This window comes from Lepus europaeus, chromosome 22 (genome assembly GCF_033115175.1).
Source record: "Lepus europaeus isolate LE1 chromosome 22, mLepTim1.pri, whole genome shotgun sequence".
NCBI classification, from domain to species: Eukaryota; Metazoa; Chordata; class Mammalia; order Lagomorpha; family Leporidae; genus Lepus; species Lepus europaeus.
The window spans coordinates 13,452,260-13,476,865 of NC_084848.1; the positions used below are offsets into that span (position 1 = coordinate 13,452,260).

General features: G+C 41.8%; 1 protein-coding gene across 5 annotated transcripts in view; it reads right to left on the minus strand.

The window, feature by feature from the left end:
* Positions 1-15,539, minus strand: part of SPATA7 (spermatogenesis associated 7) — a 43,089-nt gene extending 27,550 nt beyond the window's left edge. Inside the window, exons 1-4 of one of the 5 annotated variants that reach the window (XM_062181592.1) lie at positions 15,369-15,539; positions 10,860-10,970; positions 7,009-7,083; positions 3,270-3,337 (exon numbers count right to left, since the gene is read on the minus strand). In XM_062181592.1, coding sequence (XP_062037576.1) covers positions 3,270-3,306 — 37 coding nt within the window. In that variant the 5' untranslated portion in view covers positions 3,307-3,337; positions 7,009-7,083; positions 10,860-10,970; positions 15,369-15,539. Of the gene's footprint in view, positions 1-3,269; positions 3,366-7,008; positions 7,084-10,859; positions 10,971-15,368 lie in introns of all 5 variants that reach the window. The other 4 variants (XM_062181591.1, XM_062181589.1, XM_062181590.1 and 1 more) reach the window with 4 other exon arrangements.
* Positions 15,540-24,606: the final 9,067 nt, after the last annotated feature.

The following is a 24,606-nucleotide window of genomic DNA, read 5'->3' on the forward strand; positions in this document are numbered from 1 at the left end:
GCCCAACTCCTTGGGCCCTGCACCCGCATGGGAGACCAGGAGAAGCACCTGGCTCCTGGCTTCGGATCAGCACGGTGCGCCAGCCGCAGCGGTCATTGGAGGGTGAACCAACGGCAAAAAGGAAGACCTTTCTCTCTGTCTCTCTCTCTCTCACTATCCACTCTGTCAAAAAATAAAAAATAAAAAATAAATTAAAAAAAATCTTTAAAAGAAAATACTGCAAAAAGTATACCTGATACAGAACTTGTATTTAATATATAAATAACCCAAAATTTATTACTAAGGAGATAAAACCACCTGTTTTTAACTGCACAAAAGATCTGAATAGGCATTTCATCAAAGAAGATATACAGATGTCAAATAAGAATGAGAAAAGTTGCTTAACATTTTTAGCTATCAGGGAAATGCAAACTAAAACTATGAAGAGATACAAAGTACTAAACTGACTAAAACTGGCTGCTAATTCCAAGTGTTGGTGAGGATGTGGAAGGACTGGAAATGCAAAATGGTATAGTCACTCTGGAAAACAGTCTGATGGTTTCTTATAAATTAAAATACATTTATTGTATTACTTTAGTTCTACTCCTTAGCAAATAAATTTACCCTAGTGAAATATACACACAAATTCAAAGACTATAAATGAATGTTTACAGTAGCTGATTCCCTAACAGCCAAAAACAAATTAAAACAATCCAAATGTCATGGGGCAGGTGCTGTGGCATAGCAACATCTCATATGGGTGCTGGTTCAAGTCCTGGCTGCTCCACTTTCGATCCAGCTCCCTGTTGATGTGCCTGGGAAGACCATTAGAAGATGGCCCAAGTGCACCCACATGGGAGAACTGAATGAAGCACTTGGCTCCTGGCTTCGGATTGGTTTAGCTCTGACTGTTGCAGCCATTTGGGGTGTGAACCAGCAGAAGGAAGATCTCACTCTCTCTGTAAATCTGATGCCTTTCAAATAAATAAATAAATAAATCTTAAAATAAAGCACAATCCAAATTTCCAACAATTAACTGATAAACAAATTGTGGTAGATTCATTAAATGGAATATTACTCAGCAATAAAATGCAAGAAAATACTAATACCCACAACATGGATTAGTCTTGAAAGTATGCTAATTAGCTCAAAAGAATAGAAACTGTTTGATTCTACTTACATGATGTTCTAGAAAAGGAAAAAATAGTGACAAAGGATCAGATCAGTGTTTGCCAGGGATTTGGGTGGAAGGGACTGATCACAAAGGATTGAGGAGAATTTTGGGGGAAGCTGGAGATGTTGTATGTATCAAAGATCAGCAAGCTTCTTCTGTAAAGGGCCAGACAGTAAAAGCTTCAGGCTTTGCAAGGTGATATAATTTGTCACAACTTGTTTAACTCTGCCTTTCAATGCAAAAACTGCCCACAGACAAAATGTAAAAGAATGAACATGACTGTATGTATTTATGGACAATTAAATTTGAATTTTGTATGATTTTCACATTGTAAGATATTGTTTTTATTTGTAGAAATTATTTAAAAAATATAAAGCAGGTAGGGCCACTGCCTGCAGTGCCGGCATCCCATATGGGCACCGGTTCAAGTCCTGGCTGCTTCACTTTCAATCCAGCTCTCTGCTGTGGCCTGGGAAAGCAGTACAAGATGGCCCAAGTACTTGGGCCCCTGCACCCATGTGGGAGACCCGGAGGAGGCTCCTGGCTCCTGGCTTCAGATCAGTGCAGCTCCGGCTGTTGTGGCTGTTTGGGGAGTAAAGCAGCTGATGGAAGACCTCTCTCTCTCTCTCTCTGCCTCAGTCTCTCTGTAACTCTGCCTTTCAAATAAAATAAATACATCTTTTTTTAAAAATATATATATATATAGAGAGAGGCCAGCGGTGTGGTATAATGGGTAAAGACGCTGCCTGCAGTGCTGGCATCCCATATGGGCGCTGGTTCCAGACCCAGTTGCTCCACTTCCTATCCAGCTCTCTGCTATGGCCTGGGAAAGCAGTAGAAGATGGCCCAAGTCCTTGGGCCCCTGTACCCGTGTAGGAGACCCAGAAGAAGCTCCTGGCTCCTGGTTTCAGATTGGCGCAGCTCTAGAACCAGCAGATGGAAGACCTCTCTTTCTTTGCCTCTCCTTCTCTCTCTGTGTAACTCTGACTTTCAAGTAAATAATTAAATCTTTTAATAAAAAAATATAAACACCATTCTTAGTTCACAAGCTGTACAAAAATAGATGACAGATTTGGCCTATAAGCTGTGGTTTATCAATACCTGTTTTATAGTATGACGGTGGTAGTTTTACAATATTCAAGATATTTAACTGTATACTTATAATTAGTGCATTTTATTGTATATAAGTTACATCTCAAAGCTGACAAAAAATAAAACATAAAGCATTCTATACATTTCAAATATTGCTAACAAAAATTGTATACTTGGTTCTGGTGTTGTAGCACAGCAGGTTAAACTGCCACCTGCAATACCAGAATCCCATATGAGCACCAGTTCGAGTCTTGGCCGTTCTACTTACAATACAGCTCCTTGATAATGAACCTGGGAAAGTCGTGGAAGATGGCACAAGTACTTGGGCACCTGCCATCCATGTGGTAGACCAGGATGGAGTTCTAGGTTTCTGTCTTTGGCCTGGTTGGCTATTGCAGCCACTTGGGGAGTGAACTAGCAGATGGAAGATTTCTCTCTCTCTCTCTCTCTACCTCTCCCTTTCTCTCTGTAACTCTGTCTTTCAAAAATAAATCTTTTTAAAAATGATGTTCTAAATCTGCCACATATATACAGATGCAATATTTGATATTTCACTACAACACATAAGCCCTTTTATATATAATTTTTGCTATATATTCTTTTATAAAAGATTTATTTTTTATTTATTTGGAAGGCAGAGTTACAGAAAGAGGAGGGGCATAGAGAGAAAGAGAGAGCAAATGCACATGCTTCCATCCGCTGGTTCACTTTCCAAATGGCCACAATGGCCAGGGCTGGGCCAGGCCAAAGCCAGGATCCAGAAGCTTCTTCTGGGTCTCCCACATGGGTGCAGGAGCCCAAAGCCTTGGACCATCTTCCTCTGCCTTCCCAGGCACATTAGCAGGGAGCTGGATTGTAAGTGGAGCAGCTGGGACTCAAACCAGTACCCATATGGGATGCCGGTGATGCAGAGGGAGGCTTAACCTGCCATGCACAACACCAGCCCCTATAGACTTATTCTAATGGGAAATGAAGTGGAGGATTTAAGCTGGGGTACATAAAGTTCACATTTGCACATTTTTACCTTTGGCTGAAAGGATTTTATTATAGTGAACAGCCATGTGATTCTTGACCAGCTGGAGAGTGCTTAATCTGACAGAAGAGGAGTCAGTGCAAAAAGCTAAAAATTAGAACATATTTCATCATTATATAATTAAAATCAATATAAAACCATAAGTTAACGATTAAGTTCAATCTTATAAAATGTTCTGAAAGTCAACCACACAGAAACTGATATTCTAGCTTTGTGATACCAAATATGGTCTATTCTTTTCTTAGAAAGCTTTTATTTAATAAATATAAATTTCATAGGTACAGCTTTTAGATTATAGTGGTTCTTCCCCCAATACCCGCCTCTCCCACCACCACTCCTGTCCCACCTCCAACTCCCTCTCCCATCCCATTATTCATTAAGATTCATTTTTAATTATCATTATATACAGAAGATCAACTCTATACTAAGTAAAGATTTCAACAGTTTGCATCCACACAGACACACAAAGTACTGTTTGAAGACTAGTTTTACCGTTAATTCTCATAGACAGAGGTCCTACTTGGGGAGCAAGTGCACAGTGCCTTCTGCTGTTGATTTAACAATTGTATGGTCTAGTCGTAACCTCGCACTGACAACACTGATGACTCACTAATCACTTGGAAATCAAACCTTTCCAAGACTAAGTTTTACAGGCCTGAGTCTGGGGAAGAGATTCCAGAATCAATCTATTACTACTTTTATAAAATAATTCCTTTTTTATAGCTCTCAATCTAATAACTAAAAATGTTTAGCCACTCCCTTAGTTATAAAATAATGTTACCATTGTTAATATTTGAACAATGCAGGAAGCTTCTGAAATCAAATAAATCTCAAATTCCAAAACCTTACGTAAAGGTTTTATATAAAGATCCTATTCTGAGAGGTAAATTCCTTCCTTCCTTCCTCCCTCCCTCCCTTCCTTCCTTTTTTTTTGACAGGCAGAGTGGACAGTGAGAGAGAGAGACAGAGAGAAAGGTCTTCCTTTTGCCGCTGGTTCACCCTCCAATGGCTGCTGTGGCCAGCGAATCTCGCTGATCCGAAGCCAGGAGCCAGGTGCTTCTCCTGGTCTCCCATGTGGGAGCAGGGCCCAAGGACTTGGGCCATCCTCCACTGCACTCCCGGGCCATAGCAGAGAGCTGGCCTGGAAGAGGGGCAACCGGGATAGAATCCGGCACCCCAGCTGGGACTAGAACCTGGTGTGCCGGCGCCGCAAGGTGGAGGATTAACCTGTTAAGCCACGGCGCCGGCCAGAAATACTTTCATACTTACATTCAAGTATAAAATATAGACTTAACTTTTTAAAACATAAAATTGTTTTTAAGAAGTAATATATGCATATAGTTTTTAAAAATTCAACAGTAAAAATAGCACAGAGATTGAAAAATGAGCGACTTGTCTATACTGACAGTTTAGTCTCCTCTCAGAAATACTCTCTGCTATGTTTTTTTTTTGGCTCACATTATTTTGTTTTATTGTTACTTTTGCCCACTTCTCTGCTGTTTTTTAAATGAGTTCTTCCTGGAAAACTGCATAATATAAAGATATACATACAATAATTGCTGAGTTTTACTACTGCTAAAAATATTTTTTAAACGGGTATCATTTGTCATGCATTGTTTTAAGCTTATCTGGTCATTATTATCATCACCTGAGTGGAAACTAAGGCAAAGAGATATGAGTTGGGCTTTCAAGGTCACACTGCTAACAGAGGATGTGGAGTTTGGCAGCCTCATATCCTCATATTTACAACTACCGCACCTTTACCAACTCTGTACATGATTTTTTTTTTTTTTTAAAAAGTTAGCAAACTTTACATATTGTTCTTCATCCTCCTTTTCTATGTATGCATATTTTAAATCTAGTTTCAAATTTTTATTTAAAAATTACTTTTCCAAGTTTGGTTCTGGAGGCCGACATCATGGCCACCTGGAACTGGCAATCCAAATCAGAGTGCCACTTCCAATCCAGTTCCCTGCTAATGTGCCTGGGAAGGCAGTGGAAGATAGCTTAAATCCCTGGGCCCTGCTACCCAGGTGGGAGATCCAGATGGAGGTCTGGGCTCCTGGCTTCAGCCTGGCCCAGCCCTGGCCATTGAAGCTATTTGAGGAGTGAACCAATAGATAAAGAAAGATATTGCTGGGGCTGGCGCTGTAGTGTAGCCTGGGAAAGCAGAAGATGGCCCAAGTCCTTGGGCCCCTGCACCCGTGTGGGAGATCTGGAAGAAGCTCCTGGCTCCTGGCTTCTGGCTTTGGATCAGCGCAGCTCCAGCTGTTGTGGAATGAACCAGTGGATGGAAGACCTCTTTCTCTCTCTCCTTCTCTGTGTAACTCTTTCAAGTAAATAAATAAATCTTAAAAAAAAAAGATATCGCTGTCCTCCCCACCCGTCTTACCCCCCCACATAACTTTGAATAAATTTTTTTAAAAAAGCTGGATTTTGGCTCTTTCCCTCTCTCTATATATATGTATGCACACACACAAATACATATATATATACACACACATATATACATATACACACACACATAACATGAAGAATTGAGACAACTGAAAATGTGATCATTCATGTTTGGATGTAATGCCATCAAAGGTTTTTAAATACTAAATAATAAGAAAAGACAGATTTCAGTTATTTTGCCTAAAAACCCATACTTAAAAAACTTTTTATAATTATAAAAATTTTAAAACCAACAAGATGGGGCTGGTGTTGTGGTGTAGTGGGTTAAGCCACCGCCTGTTGGGCCGGCATCCCACGTGGGTGCCATTTCAGGTCCCGGTTGCTCCACTTCCAATCCAGCTCTCTGCTATGGCCTAAGAAAACAGTAGAAGATGGCCCAAGTCTTTGGGCTCCTGTACCGGCGTTGGAGACACAGAAGAAGCTCCTGGCTCCTGGCTTTGGATTGCCCCAGCTCCGGTTGTTGCAGTCATTTGGAGAGTGAACCAGAAGATGGAAAATTCTCTGTCTCTGCCTCTCCTTAATTTGCCATTCAAATAAACAAATAAAAATCTTAAAAAAAAAAAAAAACAAGTTTACTTTGAAGGCTTTAAAATATAAAACTGGGGCCAGGATCCTGGCACAGGTTAAGCTGCCATTTGCAATACAGGCATCCTATAGGGGAATGTGAGTTCAAGATCCAGCAGCTCCACTTCTAATCCAGTTCCTTACTAATGAGCCAGGAAAAGCAGAAGTTGGCCCAAGTACTTGGGCCCCTGTACCCACATGGGAGACCAGGATGGAGTTCCAGGCTCCTGGGGTCAGCATGGCCCAGCCCTGAATAGAAGATAGCTCTGTGTCTCTCCCTCTCTTTGTAATTCTGCCTTTCAAATAAATAAATAAATCCTTTTTAAAAACATGTCTTTATTTTTATTTTTGAAAGATTTATTTATTTTTTATTTGAAAGGCAGAACTACAGAGAGAGAGAGAGAGAGAGTGAGTCTTCCATCTGCTGGTTCAGCCCCCTAACTGGCCGCAACAGCCAGAGCTGAGCTGATCTGAAGCAAGGAGCTTCTTCTGGGTCTCCCATGTGGATGCAGGGACCAAAGACCTGGGCCATCCTCCACTGCTCTCCCAGGCCATAGCAGAGAGCTGGATTGGAAGTGAAGCAGCTGGGACTGGAACTGGCACCCATATGGGATTCAGCACTGCAGGCGGTGGCCCTACCCCCTGTGCCACAGTACCCGTCTCAACAGCAGTCTTTTAACAAAGTAACTATTTTCAGTACCCTACTTACCATTACTTTTGGTACTCAAGTGTCCTTTAAATAGGCTTGGTGGACCATATCTGGGAAGGACAGGGGTTGCTCTGACTTTTGCCCAAAACAAACACAAACACAAAATATTAGGATAAATGAAAGAGGATTTCACAAAAAATATTTTAAAAACAATAATTTATGTTTACCAGTCATTCAAGATTTTATTCAATAACATTTTTATTTAGCAATGATATATCAAATGGCAAAAATTCAACACAGATAAAAAGCTTTACCTTTTAAGAACATTAGCATTTTTGATCAGCTGCTCCTTGGGGCTTAAGTTTCATTGGGTAAAATGATAAATTATCAGCTGCATCATTTGATATATACTGGCTTTATTCTGTTACTCCACTGATCTATTTTTTTAAACTATTTGGAGATAATATAGCTAAGATTTTGATAAATAGGTATTAACCTACAGTTAATTGTAGGTTAGTCTATGCTTGGAAGTAAATTTTAAGATAGTAATAGTTTCGGCCGGCACTGCGGCTCAATAGGCTAATCCTCTGCCTTGCGGCGCCGGCACACCGGGTTCTAGTCCTGGTTGGGGCACCGGATTCTGTCCCGGTTGCCCCTCTTCCAGGCCAGCTCTCTGCTGTGGCCAGGGAGTGCAGTGGAGGATGGCCCAAGTGCTTAGGCCCTGCACCTCGTGGGAGACCAGGGTAAGTGCCTGGCTCCTGCCTTAGGATCAGCGCGGTGCTGATTGGATCACCCTCATTGGAGGGTGAACCAGCGGCAAAGGAAGACCTTTCTGCCTGTAAAAAAAAAAAAAAAAAAGATAGTAATCGTTTCACAAAGTTAGTAAATTTACAAATTATATCATGTTACTAGGTATAAAACAAGTATATAAAAATCAGAATCAGGGTGCCGGCACTGTGGTGCTGTGGTATAGTGGGTGGAGCTGCTGCCTGCAGTGCCAGCATCCCATACGGGTGCCGGTTTGAGTCCTGGCTGCTCCTCTTCCAATCTAGGTCTCTGCTATGGCCTGGAAAAACAATGGAAGATGGCAAGTCCTTGGACCCTTGGACCCGTGTGGGAGACCTGGAGGAAGTTCCTGGCTCCTAGCTTTGGACTGGTGCAGCTCCAGCTGTTGCGGCCATCTGGATGGAAGACACCCCCCCCCCCCCCCCGCCTCTCCTCCTCTCTCTGTGTAACTCTTTCAAGTAGGTAAATAAATCTTTGAAAAAAAAAATCAGAATCAGAGTATATGATTTAAAGTCTTAAGGTTCATCTAGCCCAACCTACTCAACCCTTGTTTAGATCCTATTAAAAAAGCACAGAATTAGGGCTGATGTTGTGGCACAGCAGGTAAGGGTGCTCTTGCAGCACCTAGCTGCTCCCCTTCCAATCCAGCTGCCTGGGAATAGTCCTGGGAGAGCATCAGAGGATGGCCCAAGTGCTGGGGCCGCTGCCACTCATGTGGAAGACCTGGATAAAGCTCCTGGCTCCTGACTTTAGCCTGACTTAGCCCGGCTGTTGTAGCCATTTGGGGCATGAAATAACAGTGTCTCTGCCTCTCTCACTCTGCCTTTCAAATAAATAAAATAAATCTTAAAAAAAATGCTTTAAAAGTAATTCTAGAGCTGGTGCTATGGTGCAGCAGGTTAAAGCCTTGGCCTAAAGTGCCGGCATCCCACATGGATGCTAGTTCTATTCCCAGCTGCTCCTCTTCCAATCCAGTCTCTAATACGGCCTGGGGAAGCAGTAGAAAGTGGCCCAAGTCCTTGGGCCCTTGCACCGCATGGGAGGCCCAGAAGAAGCTCCTGGCTCCTGACTTTGGATTAGCTCAGCTCTGGCTGTTGAAGCCATCTGGGGAGTGAATCAGCAGATGGAAGACCTCTCTCTCTGTCTCTAGCACTCTCTGTAACTCTTTCAAATGAATAAAATAAATCTTTTTTAAATTCCATATAATGGAAAACTCCCCTAAAGGCAGAGTTTGATCTTCTAGACGGTTAGGTTTTAGGATTTTCTATGTTCTAACAGATGAGGAGGTGGCCAGTTAAAGTAGAAAATCCCATGTGTATGCTGGTTCATGTCCCAGCTGCTCCACTTATGATGCAGCTCCCTCCCCCTGGGAATGCAGCAGAGGATGGCCCAAGTACTTGGGTCCCTAGCCCCATCGGGGAGACCTGGATGAAGCTCCTGTCTTCTGTCCCAGCCCGGGGTTTTGTGGCCATTGGGGAGTGAACCAGTAGATGGAAGATCTCTCTGTGTCTCCCCTCCTCTAACTCTGCTTTTTGAAAGACAAAAAAAAGGGGGAGGGAGGGGATGGGGAAGGAAGAAAGAAGAAGGAAGGGGAGAGAGAGAGAGAAAAGGAAAGATAACAAAACAAAACAGGACAGTGTGGTAAAGGGAAAGTAAGGCTGCAGCTTACCCAGACAGCAGGGGTCTGAGAAGAGATTCAGCCCTAGGCAATAGCCTATTATGCTGTTTGTTGGGAGGGGCCGTGTGGAGGCGTAGAGACCAATGTCCATCTGACCAGGTGGGTTTGGATGGGCAGAACCCCTGATTCACAGTGTATGGGCATGTCAGTTTGGTATTTCTAAGGCGGGGCACTCAGAGTAGTTGGAGCAGAACTGATAGGGTACCAGGCAGTAAACCTGTCAGGCTTGGGATGAACTATTTGTGCACCAATGTACCAAAGTTTTTAGAATTAACTATTTGTGTCCCAACAGCCTAGCAAGTCCTAACACAGACTATATGGGGTGTTGGAAAATTACATTTTGACCTTATTACAAAATAATTTCTCACTTCAAAAAGTGATTTGATTTTTAGTACTAATCTTTAAAACAGAAAGGCTGAGTTAACACTAAATGTAACAAACATACAAAATACAAACACTATATTCCTAAGAGACAGGATTTGAAGAGGGTAAAATGGCTAGTGTATCAATCAGGCTGTGGGGAGAGCAAATACAAAGGCTAGAAGAAATAAGCATCAAAATGGAAGGATCTAAAATTCAGGACCAGAGAGCCAAACTTGCTGGAATAAAAACAACCGGAGATAGAATGTCTATGAAGCTCCTTCTACATCACAGGTCAGAGCTGGAAGGAAAAAAATTACCTTCTTTTAGATAGTATAAGTCAAGGTGATGCTGTCTGAGCCAGTGATGAAGAATCATGAAATTAGCTTAGTTTTTGCAAGGTGTCCGGTGTGTAATAAATCTTCCCAGGCAGACGAATTAATTAATTCACAAGCTTTATTGGGATTCTGCTCCTGGGTGAGGTTCACCGGTCCCAACAGAGTGGGGGTGGGGGTGGGGGTGGGGTGGGGTGAGGTGGGTGGGTGGGGAGTTGTGCCTCAGAGGTTGGGAGAGCTCCTTATGACACAGGGTGTGGGGGTTAAAGGTTGAGGCGGGTCTGATCCTCATTGGTTGACCTTTAGGCACCCGTGGGGACCTTGACAAGGACTTTTCTTCCCTGGAGGTACAGGTAGGGACTCTCCATTCCTGGAAGTATAGGCCTTCTCTCCTTGGGGATCCCAAAGCTATCAGTTTTACCAGGAAAGAAAGGCTTCTGAGATCTAACCTTAAATCAAAAATCCCTTTTTTAAAAACCTTACTTCTGTGGGCCGGCGTTGTGTCGTGGTAGGTAAAGCTGACACCTGTGATACCGTCATCCCATATGGCTACCAGTTCATGTCCTGGCTCCATTTCCAACTGAGCTCCCTGTTAATGGCCCAAGGAGACCGGGACGAAGCCCCTGGTTCTTGGTTTCAGCCTGGTCCGGTGCTGGCTGTTGCAGCCATCTGGGGAGTGAACTAGTGAATGGAAGATTTCTCTCTTTCAAAATAAATAAATCTTTAAAGAAAAAAACCAAAACCCAACTTACTTCTCCAGAGGAAACAAGTGTCCAACTTTACTCTTGCCTACAGTTCAATGCTTCTTCATCTGCAAATAGTACCTCAGCTTTCCTTTGGGGGAACTGCTCCTCCTCTCGGGCCTGGTGGTTTGAATACAGCTAATATTACTACCCAAGATGGGGCACAGACTCCTAATCTGGCCAACTGGCCACTGAGACACAAGCCCAGGACTTCTACTGAAACCATTAGGTAAGATGCCTTTTCCTCACTGGGCCTGTTATGCCCAGTGTAGAATGTGAGCAAGCCCTGACTGCCACTGGCCATCTTATACCACCAAGGGGAACCTGAGAAAGACCACCCAGTAGAAAGCCGAACCGTGGTAGAAAGACTCCCTGTAATAATGTTTGAGATACTGGAGCCAAGGATGTTTAAGGCTTTACCTTCCTTAGACTTTTCTGAGTCAAAAACTTTCCATTTTAGCTTGTCAGTTTGAGTCAGGTTTCTTTTGGTATAGTCAACATGTTAATTTACTGAGTACTAACTGTACAGGCACTGCTCTAAGCACTTCACAGGTATGAATTCATTTAATTCTAATGAATTCATTTTACTATTAGATAAGTGCTATAATTTTTCCCACTCTGGAGGTGAGATTGGATGAAGCATAAAAAGGTTAAGGTTGTAATCTGCCCATGATTACACAGCAATGATGTGACAGGTTTGGGACTGGGAGCCCACACAATCTTGTTCCTGAGTCTTAACTATTACATTTAAAAAAAAATTTTATTTTATTTTATTTATTTATTTGACAGGTAGAGTTATAGACAGTGAGAGAGACAGACAGAAAGGTCTTCCTTCCATTGGTTCACTCCCTAAGTGGCCACTACAGATGGCACTATGCCAATCCAAAGCCAGGAGCCAGGTGCTTCTCCTGGTCTCCCATGCAGGTGCAGGGACCCAAGCACCTGGACCATCCTCCAGTGCCCTCCCGGGCCACAGCAGAGAGCTTGACTGAAAGATGAACAACCGAGACTAGAACCTGATGCCCATCTGGGATGCCGGCGCTGCAGGCGGAGGATTAACCAAGTGAGCCATGGCGCTGGCCACTATTACACTATCTTAAACAATATACATTGCTAAGATTTTGAACCATGCTTTAAGTTACTATATCAAATGAAGCAGACTAAGAAAATACCTCAACTGTATGTGGTTTATTCTTTCCAAATTCCATTCTATTGTATACATGTTTCACTACAGGAAAAAAAGGTATATCCAGAGAAGTTAGAACAGAAAGGCTAGAATCTGGTGATACTGCCTTAGATGAAACAAATACCCTCTTCTTGACCTGCTGATGGTACCTGTGAACAAGGTAGTTTTGTTGCCAGGTATCATTTTAGTATCTCGTTAGCGCAAAATGCTGGAACAAAAATGGAACGTAGATTTACCTATGTTCTCTGGTCTACTTACCCTGGAATGGGCTTATACTTACTGGTGTCTAACATGCTGACAGATAAATGTCCCATTAAAATTGACAGAATTAAAGGGTGAAATAGAGAACTCGATTCATCTGGGCTCTCTTACAGCTGGTTTCTGGTCCCTGCTTTGTTTCCTGAGAATGGATCAAGCTTTCCTATTTCTTTGCATGACACTAGGTTTTTCTGTCGATAGATGAATATTTTAGATAACAAACTACAGCAATTCTGGATGCAGAACCCTCTCCCGGGCCCATTTTTACTGCTGTTTATGTGTTCTATTTGTTTAGTGACTTGACTACGCAATTTAATGAAGTCTACTTCCCATGGAGTGTGAAGCCTCTGACGTCATCTCTTAGTGATGAAGCTTTGGGCTGGCGCACTTTTACCTTCTCCATCAGGGTCTGAACCCACGTTTTCGGGAAGAAGTCCTCTTTTCAAATTTGCCTTTCCTTTAGTACTCTCCATCGGCTCTAGGGTACCTTATAATTTTCTTCTATCTTACAGTTACTTATTTACGATAGTTTAACAATTTTTTAAACTTTTCTTGTTCAAGTCACTATGTGGATTCTGTCTTCTGATGAGACTTGAAGGACTCCATGGAGCAGGGGAAAGTAGCCCCAAACCAAATGACAAGAAAAAGAACACGATCCTTTAATTAGATTAGGACTAAGATCCTATACATGAGATTGAAGGTCTTAGCAGGGCAGTGAAATTCAGCACTGTGTGACAGCAGCCCAGTTTCCTACATAATTTGAGTTTAAAGATAGCCCAAAGGAACTCCCCAGAGGAAAGGTGAAGGTGCTTCCCAGGAATACCAGAAGTTTGAGAGTCAGCAATAAATAGCTCCAAGGGACAAATAGATTTAAAGAAATATTTCAAAAATCAATTAATTTGAGAGAAAGAAAAGGAGAGGGAGAGGCACGCAGAGGAAGCTCCCATCTGTTGGTTCAATCTCCAAACACCTGCAATGGCCCAAGCTAGGCCAGGACAAAGCCAGGAGCTAGGAACTCAGTTCAGGTCTCCCACGAGGGTGGCAGGGACTCAACTCCATGAGCCATCATCTGCTGCCTCCTAGGGTGTGCAATAGCAGGATGCTGGAGTTGGGGCAGAGCTGCGACTCTATGGGGCACTCTAATGCTGGGAATCTCAACCAGTGTCATAACCACTAGGCCACATGCTTGGTCCTAAAATTTTTTTTCAAGCTATATTCATAAGTTGTTTCCTTTCTTTTTCTCCCCAAAAGTCATGGACAAAACAGTGCATGGCAGTTCGATGCTTTCAATCTTTTCTTCTCACTCCCGACAAGACCCTGGAAACATAACATACCACCTTACAGATTATCAAGTCCAAGCATCCATTTTACAAATGATCAAAGCCCAGGGAGATAAAGTGACTTGCTGATTACCTAGCTAATAACAAAGATTATAAACATTATCCATTCTAGTACACTGTTATTATGAAGATTTACCCTGCCAAAAAAACGTCTAAAATTATGACTACAATAAGAAAATGACAAAGACCACTTTTTCTTCTTTAGGCACTTTACTATTTTATGCTCTGAAATAATCAAAAGTAACCTAATGAAACCTAAGAAATTTACTTTTAATTATTTTATTTTTGCCTAAATTTGTGGCTTTCTATTAATAGTTTAAGATGAGAACTGCCCCCAGATATTAGTTGATTTAATTAAATTCACGATCACTAACAATGTTTGATAGTACTATAATTACATGATATCCTAAAAATGAAGCAAATTGGGTAAGTTATAAATCCTTTTACATTTTGATGTGTATCTAATTTCAACCATCTTTCCATAAACAAATACTGAGAATTTAGTAAATCTATTGCACTTGATGTTTTATATGTCTCCTTTCTCCATGCTCCTGCCTCCACCATGTGATGTAGGAATAAAAAGCACTGCCTATCCTGCACCTGGACCAAAGCTTGTCCTGCTGCTTACTGAGGTCTTGGCAAGTTACTTATGGTCCCTTACTTTATTCTCCGTGAAATAAGGATAATACCTAACAATATGTTTTTGTGTATTAAATGAGATAATTTGGGACTGATTCTTGGTGTATAAGCCGAAGGTTTAATGTTAGCTGCGTTGTAAAATTTCTGAGGGTCATAAAAGTACTTTGGTTTGGTTTTTCTGGAACTCTGGTTAAGATGTCGGATTATACAGTTTTCTGATCAACGGGGTTCTTTCTTCAGAAGAGCATTTATTGTGATCGGTGATTACACAGTAGAGGCACTCAAGGAGCCATCCAGTAGCTTAGCTCAAAGGTACCCTTCTACACAGATAAGAACCTTGAATTGGGAGCAGGGGAGGGGAGTCTGGACACTGCCTAGCTCAGCCTGAGAAAGGATGCTCCTGGCTCGCTGTGAAGATACAAGTTTTTGGACGTGGCCTCTCTGTATTGACGTAATTCCGTCAGGATATCCGCTTGACTCAGAACGTCAAGGAAGGGCAGGTGTAAGAGCTAACGGCGATTACGGGTTAGTCCTTTGCTGCCAAGCTCTAGTCCCAGACCAGCAAGCAAGCCTCACCTGGAAGCTTAGCAAAAATGCAAACATCTCAGCCCAGACCCACTACAGCCTAAAGTCCACCCCAGCATGACTGCTAGGGGGGTTCCTAGTCAGGGTACAGAGAGGAGCCTGCGTCAGTCGACAGTTTGCGGGAGGGGAGACCACAGCCTTGGCGATTTGGGATATTTCGTATTTCCTTGTGCCGGGAACTTTCTCTTGAATGCCAGCTCCGGATACCTGATCCCCACATTCAAGAGACGGGGGCCCAGGTTCTGGGTCCCGGGAGGTTTGCTTTCCGAAGAACAAACCCGGCTGGTCCCGCGGCCTCGGGGCTCCGGGGTGAGAAAGGCTGCACAGCGCGAGCTCAGGAGACTCGGCCCCCCGGGTCAGGGCGACTCAGGTCAAGGAAGCGGACCTGGGGCCTGCACCGAGAGCCTGGTTAGCGCAGGGAACATCGGGGCTCACCCGGGGCCGGCGCGCTGCCCCAGCCCGGCCGAGAACCCAGGCCCGGTGCGCGGGCGGGCGCGAGCTGCCTTTTACCTCTCCGGCTGCCGTCCATGTGCGTCCTCTTGCAGCCGCCGCGGGACAAGCCGGGTCCCTTCGGTCTTCCCCAGGCTGGGCCCAGCCCCGGTGGTTGAGGTTTGGTGAAGACCAGCGGGCGGGAGACTGTAACCAGGCCGGTTGCTAAGGCCCGGTCCTCGCCGCCGCGTTTGTGACGTCACGGCGCAGGGGACGTGCGCTCCCGCAGCCCCGCCCCCGGGGGGGGCAGGCAGGGCGTGGGCGGGGCTTCGGCGGATGGCGGAGACTGGGCGGGGACACAGCGCGGGTGGGGTTCTGGGAGCCTGCCAGTCCTCCACAGAGCGGCCTGGTAGGGGCAGTCCCCAGGCCCTGGCAAGCCTCGTCTCTGCGGAAAGAGCTGGTAGAGGAGCTCTCAGCTGGCATCCGTGTCCTCTGGGTGCTGGAAAAAGCTCAAACCCAAGGGTTAGGCGAAGTCAGGGTAATAACATTTAACCAGTTTCAAATAATCAGATTTCTTTAAATATATATATTTAACTTTTATTAAATAAATATAAATTTCCAAAGTACAACTTTTGGATTATAGCGGCTTTTTCCCCCCATAACCACCCTCCCACCTGCAACCATCCCATCTCCCACTCTCTTCCCCATCCTATTCTTCATCAAGATTCATTTTCAATTATCTTTATATACAGAAGATCAATTTAGTATATACTCTCTTGTTTATGGCATCAGTAATCACTCTTGTCATGAGTTGCCAAGGCTGTGGAGGCCTTTTGAGTTCACCGACTCTGATCATATTTAGACAAGGTCATAGTCAAAGTGGAAGTTTTCTCCTCCCTTCAGAGAAAGGTACCTCCCTCTTTGATGACCTGTTCTTTCCACTGGAATCTCACTCGCAGAGATCTTTCATTTAGGTGTTTTTTTGTTGTTTTTTTTTTTTCCCACAGTGTCTTGGCTTTCCATGCCTGAAATACTCTCATGGGCTTTTTAATCCAGATCTGAATGCCTTAAGGGCTGATTCTGAGGCCAGAGTGCTGTTTAGGACATCTGCCATTATATGAGTCTACTGTGTATCCTGCTTCCCATGTTGGATCATTCTCTCCTTTTTAATTCTATCAGTTGGTATTAGCAGACACTAGACTTGTTTATGTGATCCCTTTGACACTTAATCCTATCATTATGATCAATTATGAACTCAAACTGATCACTTTGACTAGTGAGATGGCATTGGTACATGCCACCTTGTTGGGATTGAAGTGGAATCCCCTGGCACGTTTCTAACTCTACCATTAGGGGTAAGTCTGATTGAGCATGTGTCAAACTGTACATCTCCTCCCTCTCTTATTCCCACTCTTATATTTAACAGGGATCACTTTTCAGTTAAATTTAAACACTTAAGAATAATTGTGTGTTAATTAAATAGTTCAACCAATGGTATCAAATAATCAGATTTCAAAATAGTCTGTGAACTCTAAGATTAGTGAAAATACTGGAGGTTAAACAGCATCTACATATTTTTTAAACATACTATAATTTCCTAGTTTTTTAAAAAATGTATTCTGTGGCCATTGGGTGAAAAGTTCTGTAAATGTCTGTTAAGTCCATTTGCTCAATAGTTTGTTTAAACTCCGATGTATATTTATTGATTTTTTTGTCTGAATGATCTGTCCATTGATTAGAGTGGGGTGTTGAAGTCACCCACTGTTATTGTATTGGAGTCTATCTCTCCCTTTGGGTCTAATAGTGTTTTCTCTATATATCTGCATGTTCTTGTGTAGGGTGCATATATATTTATGATTATGTCTTCTTGCTGAATTGAACCTTTTATCAAAATATAATGTCCTTCTCAATCTCTTTACAGTTTATGATTTTTATTTTTTATTTTATTTATTTTTAATTTTTTAAATTTTTTTATTTTTTTGACAGGCAGAGTGGATAGTGAGAGAGAGAGAGAGACAGAGAGAAAGGTCTTCCTTTTTGCCATTGGTTCACCCTCCAATTGCCACTGTGGCTGGCGCATCATGCTGATCCGAAGCCAGGAGCCAGGTGCTTCTCCTGGTCTCCCATGCGGGTGCAGGGCCCAAGGACTTGGGCCATCCTCCACTGCCTTCCTGGGCCATAGCAGAGAGCTGGCCTGAAAGAGGGGCAACCGGGATAGAATCTGGCGCCCCAACTGGGACTAGAACCCAGTGTGCCAGCGCCGCAAGGCGGAGGATTAGCCTGTTAAGCCACCTTGCCGGCCCAGTTTATGATTTAAAGTCTGTTTTATCTGATATCAGGATAGTTGTGCCTACTTGCCTTGGGTTTCCATTTGCCTGGTATATCTTTTTCTAACCATTCACTTTCAGACTGTGTGATCTTTGTTTTAGCTTACTATCTTCTAAGACTCCTATCTCAGAAGAGCTGACCATGAATTCAGGCTTAAGGGAGCAAGTTTGGAACACTATAACCAAGAAAGGGCAATAAACAAAGAACAGGTAACATCTGAATACCTGGTTCCCTAACACCTAGGGCGGGGCTATTAGATTCAAAATTTGAGGAGTGTGAAAATGGCTCTGTGGCCCCAACAGCAAAGGTCACTTAGAAGAATATACAGTCAGTCAGATGTTACCCAGGAAACAGACACTATTTCCTACATACTCATTATTGCTTGAAATCCCTTTCTAAGATCATGAACATTTTAATTCCACTATTAGCAGCTAGAAAATATCTCACACATAATAGGCCTTAGGTATTAAGCATTTGGTAAATTGAATTAGTGCTAAAGGCTAAAATACCCTTGAGAAAGACAAAACAATGACTTGATGCAAGCAAAGGTGAGAGAAAGAGAGAGAGAGAGAGAGATCATCCATTTGCCAAGTATTCTAATAAAAGCAGATTTTAGGATGAAAAGTAGATCTTGTGAAGTAAGCAACCATGACTCAGAGAGGATAGCAGAATGGGAGAAGATTCCCAAGGCAACATTGCAAGGTATCCGACTTCACCTAAAACCATTTTCAATTGAATGCTTTGTCTTTTCAGTGTTTCATTTCAATTCTTTCAAGAATGTGTGAACAATAAGGCCTATTTCTCTACAATTTTCACATTGAATGTGCTGTCATAAGTGCATTTAGGTTGTCCTTTGTCTTTGTGTGTGTAAACAAGAGAAAGTCCTTTTGGGTTTCTGTTCCCAGGAGATAATCCATGATCCCAGGCAGATGCACTCAGCTAGCCTGAGCTTATGATAGAGTGAGCTCCCAAAACATCCTTCCTTTTGGGGGATTACCACCACCTGCAATGACCTTGGATAGTAAGCATTCTGAAGACCTTTGTTGTATACAGAAACATGAATTTCACATTTAGAAATTATTCTAGTGCTATAATTTTGTTATTAATATTTACAAATCTGTATATGTATGTTTTAGAAGGAAAATTTTGTCTCCCCTAATGAATTGGCCTGTGTAAGCCCATTATTAGATTTCCCTTATTGTCTTAGCTGACAGGAAGCTTAAAACTAAGCTTTGTCCTCAGTTATGATAATTATTCATAGCCTATTTCTCTACCTATCTCTTAAAGTCCCATTTCTATGAATGTGGCTTTTATTCTCCTACTCTATTTTAATGATTTAATTAGACTTATTAAATGATCTCTAAGCCCTTTGGAAATGGAGCTATAAATAAAATAAAATGTGTATAGTACATGCTATAACATATAGTCTAATTCACATAATATATTTTATTATCTTAAAATGTCTTATTATTATACACTTGATCTATATCTTTATATATGACCCATAATTTCATAATACAGAGGACTATTGGAATTCATGTTTCTCTGGACATGTCTAGCAACATCAATGAAAATCATCCAATAAATGCAGTAATAGCAACAAGAAGCAAAAGTCCAAACAATCCTTTTATATTCAACAGGTTATTCAGAATATATTTTAATCCTTAAGGTATCTGAAGGGCAAAGGTGAAAGAAATTTAAGGAACTTTTTAAGGTCTACATTTCAGGGCAGAATAAAATACATAGGTTTAAATGCTGAATGCATACTTTGTACTGACCTCAGTTTCCAAACAAAATCCCTTAGATTTTGGTTATTGAAGAATGCCTGAGAATTCGAGTTGTTGACTATTATCAGTCATTTTCCAATCAAATTACTGTAGACATTGGTTCCCTTAATAGCTAATCGAGAAAATGGAACTGTACAGCTTCTTGTTCTTAGCATGTTACCAACAAATGGATCAATTTGCTCTTTGTCACTAGAGGGGGCTTTAGGATTTGAAGCTCCGTCCTTGGGAGGAGAGCCACAATGCCCAGGCATTACTAATCTGCAAATCTCATTCAAGAATTTAAAGGTCAAATGACAAGCATTTCACAAAGTGACTTGAAAGTAGAGCCTCTCCAATTATAGTTGATAGCGTATATATTGAGTTCTTTCCTGAGCATAGGAAAAAATTACTCTACTGTTTAAATGTCCTTAGTGGATTAAAAACAATCTTCATCATTGTCAACCTATAACTTGATTTTTCTTAATTTTATTGTTAAAGGCAAGAGAGAGCAGAAATGGCCATAGTTCCCTATAAAGCAATATGTGCCTAACAGGAATACAGGTAGAAAAAAAAGAGAGTGATAATCAGATTATACTGACCCCAAATGACCACTTTGAGTTCTCTTAAGGAATAGAACTCTGATATTTGAACACAAATTAATCCTGTCCCTAGAATATTGTCATTCTCAGGACCATAAAACCACACAGAGTTTCACTGCACCTTTTTTTTTTTTTTTTTAATATTGGGAGGAGGGGAGGAGAAATAGACAGAGATCTCCCATTGAATGGTTCATTCCCCAAATGCCCACAATGGCAGTAGCAGGGCCAGGCTGAAGCCCAGAGCCTGGAAATCAATCGGGGTCTCCCATGCGGATGGTAGGGACCCAGCTACTTGAACCATCACTTACCACCTCCAAAAGTGCATATTAGCACAAAGCTGGAACTGGAAGAGGAACTGGGACTAAACCCCAGGTATTCTGATATGAAATGCAGGCATCTTAACTGTTTGGTCAAATGCCTGCCCCCACTGCATTTTTAATATGCTTGATTACACACTTTATTTTAATTTTTCCAACAATTGAAAAGAGTACAAAATTATGACTTTTTAGGTGACTTAGCCGGTTTCTTGTGCAGGTAAAAGATATACTCTTATTGTGACCCTTTGGCTAAGGCACCTGGCATTGTAGATATTAGGCCCACTAATAATTACCATGGTCTTCCATCTCTCTGTCTCCCCAGCTGTTCCTCAGATCTTTTCATCCAATTAACAGAACAAGAATCTAGGAACAGAACTTAATCTTTCTGTGGTTACTAGGAAACCTGTCCCTACAGCTTAAGACAAGCATTTTATCTACCCTCCCCTGCCAATCAGCCCTCCACAATACATTCGGGGATATTCTTGGCCTAAAGGTTCAATAATCTCCACTCCTCTTTTACAAATGACTTTACCATTAAAAACAAAGAAAAATGGCATAACCAAGCTATTCATCTGCCCTGATTTTTTTCCACTTACATAACAGAGTTCAGTAGTGGATAAGATACCATTTAAGACACAAGCATCCATATGGGAGTGCCGGCGTTTGATACCTGGCTTTGACTCCCGAATCCAGTTTTCTGCTAATGCAGACCCTGGGAGGCAGCAGAAATGACTCAAGTAGTTGAGTCCCTGACACTCATATAGGAGTGAATTGAGTTCCTGCCTGGCATCAATGCCCCCAGACTGTTACTGGCATTAGGGTGGAATGAAACAGCGGGTGAGAGAGCTTTTCTATTCCTTCCTCTCTCTCTCTCTCTCTCTCTCTCTCTCTCTGCTTCCCAAATAAACAAAGAAAATAAAGAGCATAGAGTTTAAAAATTAATAAATTCCTGAAATGAAGCTCTTATATCTATGAGCCACAAATGGCCACACACTCATTGATTTAAAAAAAAAAACAAAACAAAACCCTGTTTTCTATAAGCTACTAATGAAAATCATCCTTTATTGATACCCTACTGAGTTTTTTTACAAGGGACTTCAGTCTCCATTCCAGTCATATTTTAGTTCTGTCTTTTTTGGATGTCTGCCTGTAATATACTCAAATATTTTCAATTATTAGACTCAATGACACAAAATTGCTACTTTAGAAATCAAAAGTGGTCAAATATAGACAATAGCATTTGGTTTGAACTCATGTGTAGTGTTTCAAGAGCTCTACTGGAAATGTAGAATTAACGCAGATGGCATTAATTATTTCCTTAGAATATTTGAGCAAGTGAGCTTAGAAAATGCAGTTGGTTCTTGACCCTCTAGGGCATATTTAATCCCTGACTTGAGTCCAATATAAGATTTCTCTTACCTTTTTCGAATCCTTACACTTCCTTGTCTGAAAACAATTACTCAGTGTTTATTATGTTTCATGCCTTTAAGCATAATCTAAACTGCCTTTGTGTTATGAAAACCGCTTCTTGTTATGTGACTTCAAGTGTCCATTGAAGTTTAAACATATAGGCAGGCAACTTTAAAGAACAACATGAAAGCGGCTGGTGCTGTGGCGCAGCAGGTTAAAGCCCCTGCCTGCAGCGCCGGCATCGTATATGGGCACGGGTTCAAGTCCCGGCTGTTCCCATATGCGTGCAGGTTCAGGTCCTGGTTGCTCCACTTCTAAGCTAGCTCCTTGCTAGTGTGCCTGGGAAAGCAGTGGAAGATGGCCCAAGTGCTTGGGTCCCTGCACCCACATAGGAGACCTAGAAGAAGCTCCTGGCTCCAGGCTTTGGATTGGCTCAGCTCCAGCTGTTGTGGCCATTTGGGAAGTGAACCAGTGGATGGAAGACTTTCTCTTTCCCTGTCTCTACCTATCTGTGTAATTCTGTCTTTCAAATAAAAAAAGAAATAAAAAAAAAAAAAACCAAACAATCAAGCCTTTAAAAAAAAAAAAACAATGTTAAGGTCAAGAAGTAAATACAGGCATTTCCCACAGAGAGGACACAGCCTGAATAACAGCTTTGGCCACTGGACCAAGAAAGAATTTCCTCCGTGTCATTTTTAACATGCAGAGTGTTTGTGTAAGATAGACAAGTAGAATAAGTGATGCTCTGTGTCTCCTTAATGTATACTTTACACAAGGCTGTCAGGAAATTTAGGGACCAGGAGTATGCCAATGATCACTACGCTGAAGCCCTTATCTTTCAGAAAAGCCTACTGGAGCCCAGAGAAGACAAACAATTAGTCCATACAACTTGGCTTTCTGATTCCTGATTTAGTGCTCCTTTACTACATCAGGAAACAAGCCACAAAACAATGATTTCAGTGACTTTTCACTACGCGGTCTCACTCTCTTATGCAGTGCTATGCGAAATAAAGGAAAGAGAGTAGGCATGTAGCATTGCTGGTTAAGACACTGTTGTCTCACATTCAAGTGCTTGGGTTTGATATCTGGCTCTGGCACCTGATTCCACCTTCCTACCAATGCAGATTCTAGGAGGCAGCAGTGAGGGCTCAAGTAATTGGGTTCCTGCCATGCATACGGTAGACCAGATTGAGTTCCCAACTCCTGGAACTGGCCCTGGCCCAGGCTCAGCCATTACAGGCATTTGGTGAATGAACCACTGGAAGGATAATATCTCTCTCTGTTTCTTTGCCTCTCAAAAAATTGTTTTCTAATTTAACAATAGAATAATGGACAAATGATTTTCGTATGCAGTCATGAACAAATAAAATGGAAAAGGTAAATGAGATTCTTTTGTCTTAGGCCAATCTGTACTTAAGCAGTTCTGGATAAATGAGGATTTGGATTTTTTTTTTTTTAACTTTTATTTAATGAATATAAATTTCCAGTGTACAGCTTATGGATTACAATGGCTTCCCCCCCCCCCCATAACTTCCCTCCCACCCGCAACCCTCCCCCCTCCCGCTCCCTCTCCCCTTCCATTTGCATCAAGATTCATTTTCAATTCTCTTTATATACAGAAGATCAATTTAGTATAAAGATTTCAACAGTTTGCACCCACATAGAAACACAAAGTGAAACATACTGTTTGAGTACTAGTTATAGCATTAAATCAAAATGTACAGCACATTAAGGACAGAGATCCCACATGAGGAGCAAGTGCACAGTGGCTCCTGTTGTTGACCCAACAAATTGACACTCTAGTTTATGGCGCCAGTAACCATCTTAGGCTGTCGTCATGAGTTGCCAAGGCTATGGAAGCCTTCCAAGTTCGCCGACTCTGATCATATTTAGACAAGGTCATAAAAGACAGAGTGAGGATAGTAACCAATGATCCTAAGAGTGGCATTTACCAGGTTTGAACAATTATACAGCATTAAGTGGGGAAGAGGACCATCAGTACACACATGTTGGGAGTAGAGCCATTGGTGGTAGAGTAGAGGTTATGATTACAAAGGAATGAGGCCCAAGTGCACTAGACAGGGCCTAGAACAAAGGACAGAGTCATTATTAGAGGAGCTAAGAAAGGTGCTGTCTAAGCTACAATGAAGTTTTCTGATTGAGAGGCAAATAGAACCTGACAGAAGGGGCTCGATAATAATCTGGTGGGCTTTAGGCCTTGTAAATTCAGAGGCCCAGACCTATCTATCTCTTCACATGGGGTATATCCTAAGGGAGGTGTGAACCTCCTAGGGGAAGGCACTCTGTTGACTTTCATTACTTGGCTGGCCTGGGAGGAGAGCTGGCCAACTGAGAGAAAGTATGGTTAACTGAGGTTACTAAAAACAAAAAGCAATTCAAATCAATTGGCAATCTACAAAAAGAGTTAAAGATTTTAAAAGCTATTATTAAAATTGCTATATTGGTCTATTATGCTATATTATATGTGTGTACATATTGTATGTCCACATGGGGAAATTTTATTAAGAGTTTTATTTTAAATGGCTTATAGATAAGATTGTCCATAAATTTAAGCTGCTAAAATCAATCAAAGATACATTTTAATTTGTGGGACCTGAATCTGTGTATCATATGTTTTAGACTTGTTGGTAGAAAGAAACTAAAAACATTTTAGATGGTTGTGCTTAAGTTTACTGGCTAAACAAACTACACCATGTTAGATATTTAAGAGGTGTTTTCAAATACATGATTCTTAAAATTTATAGAAGGCATTGGACCTTCTGGTAAATGTTTTCTTAAGTTGTTATCTAATGGTTGAAACGGTTTGCTAAGTATTCATGTGATATTGCTATTGTCAGCAAGCGATCTAGGACTTGCTCCCTCATTTCTCTATTCTAAG